Source organism: Ptychodera flava, chromosome 7 (genome assembly GCF_041260155.1).
Source record: "Ptychodera flava strain L36383 chromosome 7, AS_Pfla_20210202, whole genome shotgun sequence".
Taxonomy (NCBI): domain Eukaryota; kingdom Metazoa; phylum Hemichordata; class Enteropneusta; family Ptychoderidae; genus Ptychodera; species Ptychodera flava.
This window is the reverse complement of record NC_091934.1, coordinates 4,209,674-4,218,218: the sequence shown is the minus strand read 5'-3', so window position 1 is coordinate 4,218,218 and position 8,545 is coordinate 4,209,674. Positions and strand designations below refer to the sequence as shown.

Below are 8,545 nucleotides of genomic sequence, written 5' to 3'. Positions count from 1 at the left end.
TCTAAGTGTTGATAACAATGGGTTTGGGTCAAACCATGGTGGTGAAAGTACATCAAACAATCTACACTGTATCACTGTGTAATTTGAGATAGCAGTACTCATTGACAAAACTAGTTCAAATTGTTATAGTCTTCACATCGTTGAATGCATTGAAGATTGACTGTTTTCAAATGAGATTCTTTGTGGCCCTACACTGCACTGTGATAACTACTGTACAATCAACAAGAATTTCTGACCAAAAATTTAAATTTTAAATTCTTTGTCTATATTTTCCCATGCATAATTTTACAATATCAAGGATTAGCACAGGTTTGGACATACCAACTGGTTTTGATGTTTCTGGATAATTCTAGAGGATCAGGCCTATAGGTGTAGGTAGATGAAAGTGTACAATATTATCTGCCTGTAAGTTTGGATTTTACTTACCTTTCTATCTGTCGTAGACATGGCACACTTAGCATATATTCTAATTGAAAGATAATGGCATACAGTGGAACATCTAACAGTTCTAACTTGACCTTGTTCTTCAGTAACAATGCTGTACTAAGGCTCTCTCTGTCAACAAGGATGAGTGGATAAATATTTTCACTTTTCGTTAACTTTACTAAAAGCCAATAGTTGCCTCAACTTTCAGCCATCCAGTATGTATTGTTACACAAGTCAGCGACTGATAAACTCAGCTGCCACTCCACTCTGTTCACCACTCCACTCTTTTGCAAAATTTAAGTCCAGTTGGAGTTTGATTTCAAAATCAATCCTACAGTAACACCCAAGTCAAAACCATAGACCGCAGGACATTTTGAAACAGAGTAGCTTTCTATTTCTGAAAGATTACCAATCCCTAACAGAATCTGTAATTTTGATGCCCTTGAATGAGAAGGTAACCTTAAAGGTACACTGTCACCTGTTCCAATTTTGTCACAGTTACCATGGAAGAGAAAATCTAACCAATCACAGATTTTAAGCGGGTGGCCGCTTTTTCAAAACAGCGTACTCACATGGGCATTTTGAATACCAAGGAACGCCCCTTTGACCATAAATGATCTGAGATGAGCGACACGATTGTGTGCTTACACTTGACATACATGTATTTCATGTCTGAAATGGTCAAGCTATGGAACAAACAACTTTATGTTTGACTCATCTAACAATTCTTATCCTTAACATCTGTAACAGGTTTTTCAATACATGAATATGGACTCTGTTGTCCAGAAAAACTTTATAATTAGAATAATATGCAGTTGTACAAAACCTGTATTACATTGCTATGCAGCACATTATTGAAGGACACTTTTTCTCAACGTTTTGTAGTTACAGTGTTACAGATGTATTTACACAGTTGCATTAAACCTTTAAACCAAAAGACAAACTACCTTATTGAACTTTCTATCCAATCATAGTGCATGAGGTCTCAAAACTTACTTGAGTTGAATGAAGTGAGTGCTCTGAATGACAAAATATCACAATTTCTTTCAGTGAATTTCCAAATCATTTAAGCTTGTTTTTGTCAGCTGTTTATCACTAAATGTGTAAAATTTGATGAAAAAGCCAAACTGAAGAAGCACTCAGGGTAGAGAACAACACAATATATTGGACTGCATTTATCATAATATTCTAATGTATCCTTAATGAGACAATTCTGATAAATGTTCCCATAAATGTAAAACACTGTCAACTTACTTGGATCCTGCAGAAGCTGGTCTGCCTTTACTTCGTCTCATACTACCACGTCCACCTTTACTGACTGCATCTGATGTCAGTAAGTATGTCTGTGGTGGCTGTACATAGTCCCAGCCATTGTGTATGCCAACTTGAAGACGTCTTTCTGTCACTTGAACCACACCAGTGTCTGATTGGATGTCATCCTATTATGTGACAACAGAGTATACACATTAAATCATACAAATACTTCTATCACAGGAACACACTGTGATCATTTGAACCAGGGAGATTTCTTTCATTAAAAAGAGATTTCTACAGTGCATCTACTTACACTTACAGAAATGTCATTTTGTTCCTCTTTGAGAACACTATAGTGATGATTGTGATGGTAACTGTATGTTTGTTACAACATCTGGCATTACCTGGTCAACACTGACCACTGCTGACAAGTCACTTTCATGACTGTGTTTATCACTGCAATCAGTGATTGCATCCTTAACATGTAACTTTCATGTTTTTGATCAGAAAAAGGGTGGACAAAACAAAGGAATATTTGCAGAAGATTTCTCATATATTTACTTTGCACAATACATATTCAAAATGAATTGTGTGCTGATTTTGGAATCAGTCCTACTGAATTGTAATTAGTTTCCAGTATACCCTTTTATTAAGATTTAAAACTGCTTGTACATTTGTATAACTCTTGGCAAAACAAGGGAATACTGGGTCTAAGCTAAGTCCTACATTGTTTTTTCTTCGGTCAGATTTTTTTTCTTTCTCTTGGCTTACTTTGTTTTGTTTGGTTTTTTTTTGCTTTTTTTTGAAGCCAATAAACAACATTAAAGAAAAAGCCATATCACATGTACCACATGTACCGTATTTTCTTTCATAATGATGAACATTAGATCCATTATCTCTAGGTGTACTAAACTTTTACCAAAAGCATAGTTTTTCAGGCTGAAGGCTAAAATTAACTAGAAAGCATTTGCAAGCAAAAGCGAAGTTCCAGAGACCAGAGCAGCGGAAGAAACAAGACAATGTGTGACAAAGATAGCTGCAGAATGAAAGAGTGCTTTAGATTTTAATATTCAGGGCTAATAGTAGTAAACACCTAGCCCTGCGTACGATGCTGTGTGTTCCGCTAAAGCTAATCGCCCCGCTCACCACAGAGCGGGGTGATTAGCTGTAGCGGAACACACAGCGCAGGGCTGAGTAAACACCATAATACAACTAAAAGCAAGGCAGTCCGGGGAATTACAGTACACAGATTACAAATGCCTACATGTACGGTGAAAACGCAACAGATACATATGGGGCGACGACGCACGGAAATGTTTATCAGACGACATTCTCGCGAGCCAGAGCATTTTCGCTCAGCTGACCTACGCAAAAATCAATCGCTTGACGGGTAGTGCTGAGTTGTTGCCGTAAAGAGGCGTGTGATTTACGACAATGATCAGACGAGAGGAAACATCGGACCTAGGCCGTTGAAATTGAGCCACATGCATTTTCATTTAATTAAAAGCACAGATTAAAACAATTTTCATTGCTATGTCGCTGTTTTCACAAGATACTGACCGTTTGATCTTGAAAGTTGAGTTGCTTTTACGTGCAGCCAACGCATGCCGGTGCGTGACAGACAGTACGTTCACATGAATGCCTAGCTCTGCATGGCAGGGCTGTCGGGCAGTTTCTCTCCGCCAAAACAGCCGATTTTGAGTCCAAATTTTGCATTGATCATCGTTTTCGAGCACACCCACCTCGCCTAGGTACACGATTGCTCAGCCGCGCTTGTAAACTTAGGGAAAGGCTAATTTTCTCTCTGTGTGCGAGCGAAGCGATCGATACGCGGCCATTGTTAATGTCATTCAACCCATGAGCATTCGGGCGAAACAGTATAGCGCCACGTACGGCGAGTATTTAGAGAAAAATAAAATCAAAAGCAACAAAAAACAAAGCGAAAGAGAGCTAGAATTATTAATAACTGAACGCAATATGATAGTTGAGCAATGTCAAATAAAAAATAAATAAATAAACAAACAAGAAATGCCCGTAAAACCCGTCCGAGCTGAGCGATGACGTCATAAGCGTGTCGCAATGCATTCTGGGTAATTGAGGTAAATTTGTGTATAGCATGTTCTATGGTAGTAAAACCGGAAATAGAGAAAGAAAGAAAGAAAGAAAGAAAGAAAGATAGAAAGAAAGAAAGAAAGAAAGAAAGAAAGAAAGAAGGAAAGTGAGCAAAACTAACAGTTCCAGAGCTGGTCTCTGGAACTAACTAGATGTAAATAATACCACTTACCCTCGCCAGTCTGTCTGCATTGAGAAGTTTGCACACTTCATCTTCAAACTTCTCAACAGTTGGGTAGAGAAAAATCTGAAGCTTGTCTAAAACACAGGCTATCTTGTTGGTTACAGGTCGGGGTCGACGTAGGTTATCTCCACCTGGTTGTCAAGGTAATGGAAGTAACACATTAGAAAGTCTGATTCTCATTGCTCAGAGTAAAATCCTTCCTTTGTGTGCCCTATTATCGAGTCTTAAGATATTCACCGTGTCACAAAGCAAATGCACGACTGCAAACTGCACACCATTGATAACTTTCTTGAGAAAGAAATATTTAACACAATATGGTTTGCTGATTTAACGTGAGCCTATAATTCATTAATATACAATGTCTTGTAGATCATTTAATTGGTATTTAATCAATGACCATCACAGTTGAACACTTGTGACTGTCATGTGACCATCATGTGACAAGCAGTTGCATTAGTTAATTATGTAACAAACCTTCTTGTTCAGCTAAACCCGGAATGACTTCACTGGGTCCACAAATGATATTCTCAGGAAGAATGTGCATGATTTTTTGCATTAGTTTATGTGTTCTTATGGTGTAACATATGGTACACTCTGCTATCAGTGTGATTTTCTCATTCTCTGAAAGAAAAAGTACAAATATTTATGTTAGTATCACACAATGTATTCAGAACATTTTATACAGAAATACCAAATGGATGTCAGTTATGTTACAAGTTCTGTTGAAAGACTATGCATTGTTAAATGGGATAGCTGTTCAGGCTGACTTACACTTGAATTATTCAATTTAATCCTTGTCCTGTCTAAGACATGTGGACGTTTCCCAATCAAAGTCATTTCTTTCTCATGGCAGTATGGGACAGCATATAGAAATAAAATCTGAAACTGTAAACTTGTAAATTCTATTGCAAAGAGGACCATCGGAGACAAACAAAAGTCAGTGTGATTTCACAGTTGTAAGTCACTGCTTCTAGCGTGTCACAAGCTCTCCCTCTATAATAGCGCCCTCACTGGCAACAAAGCTAGTCCTTGTTACTGTTGAGCAGTGCCCTCAAGTAACTCTGCACTCCTTTGCCATTTGGTTTGATAGAATTCCACAGAGTCACCAGTATACATGTGTATGTGTATCTTTACATGTATAACTATTCATCAGATACACAGTATTTCCTCTGAGTTTTAAGATATCCTAGCTATCTGACTTGAAAGATGAAAATTTATTTGCCAAACAAAAACTTCCATTTAATATACTTGTCATTTACTTTGTACAGTAATGTCCTGTAGAGATCAGCCTACCAATCTGATGGTCATTTTACTACTGTCTTTAATTTCTCATTCATTTTTGCCATTTCTCACATTAAAAATGAAGTTAACACTACTGATACTTCTCAGGTTGAATTAAAATGCTTCCATGATAAAGAATACAATCAAAAAGTCATTCATATTTGAGCATTCCTTGTATTTTAAGTGGTTATGGAGCCATACACACATGTACATCCTAACTTTGAATACATTCAACAACATTTTCATTTTCAGCTGTGTATAAAAACCAGTGATGGTACATCAGCATTATCATGGAATTTGCCTAATCTAGGGGCAGTTCACCTCATCAAACTGGATTATTAGTCACCTGTTGTGTTTTGGCACCGGAAACACTTTCCAATCCAATCGTGTTTACCATATACCTGTATGTGTATCTGTAATCTGTATCTACATCAATATATTAGAATGTGTGCATGTCTTTGGTATGATATTTGCAATGGACACAATACATGGTTTTACTTGTTTCTTCTCTAAGGCTTTTTCTTGAAATAAATATGCAATAGTTGCTTTCTACATAATAAGTGCCTGTGTGTGGGTGAATGTATATCTGTATTTTGAAAATGCTGCTTACTTTCAATATCATCGTCCAGATAGAGTAAAGCCCTTGGAGATCCATGGTAGACGTCAATTCTCTTGACTGGCTCCGGTGTTGTTGATGATAGATCACCTAAATTAGCTGAATATAACACAGAAATTGAAAAAATGGAAGGGCAATGAACACGTGAACGGAAAATTTGTAAAATCCTTCATGTTTTTTTGTTGTTTTTGATGTACCATGCTAATTGTTTTCAGTTACTCTAGCTCATGATAACAGCCACTGGAAGCTTATTGGTGGTGTAAAGTAAATCATGAATTATTTATATTGATTTGATATTTTCATGTGAACATACCCTACAAAGGTATGATGGCACTCAATTTAATCCAAGTGAAGATCTCATTGTTAAATTAAATGATTTAAATCAAAGAGAGGATGTCTCCAAAATTACAACTTACAGTGAAATTAAATGAAAATGCAAATTAATGCTTTTGTAGTCTCCTGGATTTGAAACTAAATTACTTGTAATGATGTCATTATACAGAGAGGTTTTGCCTTTACAAAGTGGCATATGATAGTCTTTCAATTAAGAGATACATGCATTATTCTTGCTGGGCTTTGCACATACAAAATGTCTGATTCAAATGTCAAAAGTTTGTCTGAAAAAACACGTGACAAATTTACTCTACCTGAAATATATCATTGCCATCAAATATTAATGTGTATTGATGCATGCACAGTCACAGTGGACCAGAAACACTGGTCATATGTAAGGCATACATGTATTATCACATATTCTCAGGAGAGTACGTCAAAAATTTATACATTATAGAATTACCAATGTTTTCAGAGTGATATTAAGCGATGGTTTTCACAAAGGCCCTGAGCTGAGAGGAACCAATAACTGCAGAAATTAATTTTGATGTTATGTCTATATTCCTTCTTTATCTGTTATTCATAAAAAATGCTAACAAAATAGCGCCTCTTTATCTGTTATTCATAAAAAATGCTAACAAAATAGCGACGGACCAACTGCTTTCCAGTTTGTGGTAGTTAAAGATATTTTTGCGTAATTTACAGTGCAAAATAACCTAAAACCGTTAAAACACGATATGTGGTCTTGAAAGGCTGTTTGAATGTAGTGATCAGCTGATGAAACTGATCATAGTTTACAGCTTTCACTGACGCTATTGCAAGAAAATTTGCATGAGTTATTGCTGATTGACAATTTGATATTAGCTACAGACCCAAACCCTACCAAACCAAATCCCAGATTATTTCATACTAATGATCATCATGATTTCACATGCTCACACAGCATCCTAACCCAAAAGTCCCTGACATGTTAAGACTGGGGTACACAATTTGCCACATGCTAATCTGGTATTTACCAGTAGCCTGAAATGCTGAGACCTACCATTTTAGTCCTATTGCTATGCTAAGTTGCTCTTTAATTATAAACTGTAATACGTAGCACACTGGTATTTGCCGATGGCATTACGACCAGTTTTAAGTGAATATATGTTCAGTGCAATTTTTAACATCAAGTAGGTGAACTTGATCTAGCCATCACTTTTTCACTTTCTACTATACTTCTTTCATGAAGTGTCTAAATTTTATGTTTAAAAAAACAGACATTTGGTTTGGCTAACCTCACAGGCATGATGATGCAGTGTTTCCCCTGGTTCCAAAATCTTGTAGCAAATTTGGCTAGAAGCCCTAAAAAATTATTCGCCAAACCATAGACTCTCGAGAAAAACGGCCAAACCAGATATTCAATTAGCCAAGCCGATACCACTGATCACAAATGACGTCATTTCTTTCTCATTAATATGCAAAAATAAATATTTGTCTGTATTTTCCGTAAGAATGACGGAAATAAACCCTGTTAGTGCTACTATGGATACTAAAAGTAACACCAATTTATGGTTCAGATTACAAGGTGCCAACATCAGCCACGCATACAACATAAAATTTGTCCGAATTTCAAGCGACACTTGTCCAAAGTTAGGCGTATGCAACTATATTCAGTAACATAAACCTGAAATCGCTATCGCGTATCGTGCGATACCGTACTGTGTACATATCGCTACAGACAACGGCACGAAACCTGGTTCAGCATACTAGTTTTTTCAAACGAATCAGATATCCATTCTCGTAGCAGTTCGAAAGTAAAATACTCTCAGACTTGAGAAATATGTGCATTTTTTTAGACTTCCAATACATTTGCTTTACGCTTGAAGTTTAGCAAGCGAAGCTCGGACAGCGCACAGCGTATCAATGGCGCTTGGGTCAGGGGTCATCATCAAAGACGTCAGTGTGTATTCACGGCAAGCTTGCCATGGATTGCGGAAATCACGGATCATAAATCCAAATGTTCACGTCTATTAGTAAACAGAACCGTAAAATATCAAATATATACCCTTTTGATATGGAGAAACATCTTTTTGTTTCACTGACGATCAAGTTAAATGCTCAAATATCGCGACAAGACTTTGCGTATTTATTTGCACGATGTGAACGCGGAACTTGGCCCACTCGGCGGACGAGCGAGCGCTTCTCTGAGAGTCTGCACCACGGTCCGTTATACACTGAAAATTGTCGCGAATTTATATTTAAGGAAGCCAATTCACACAAGTTTCTAATGCCAGTAAAGGTATTTTCTTGTTGGCAGCAATACACCACGAACATTTTCGCTATTCAGGAGTGCCTTA

General features: G+C 37.0%; 1 protein-coding gene across 1 annotated transcript in view; it reads right to left on the bottom strand.

Annotated features, from left to right (window-relative positions):
- Positions 1-8,545, bottom strand: part of LOC139137763 (nephrocystin-4-like) — a 48,035-nt gene that overhangs the window by 161 nt on the left and 39,329 nt on the right. Inside the window, exons 4-8 of the mRNA XM_070706029.1 lie at positions 5,868-5,972; positions 4,451-4,597; positions 3,965-4,107; positions 1,681-1,865; positions 427-555 (exon numbers count right to left, since the gene is read on the bottom strand). Of these exons, the coding sequence (XP_070562130.1) occupies positions 427-555; positions 1,681-1,865; positions 3,965-4,107; positions 4,451-4,597; positions 5,868-5,972 (709 nt within the window). The remainder of the gene's footprint in view (positions 1-426; positions 556-1,680; positions 1,866-3,964; positions 4,108-4,450; positions 4,598-5,867; positions 5,973-8,545) is intronic.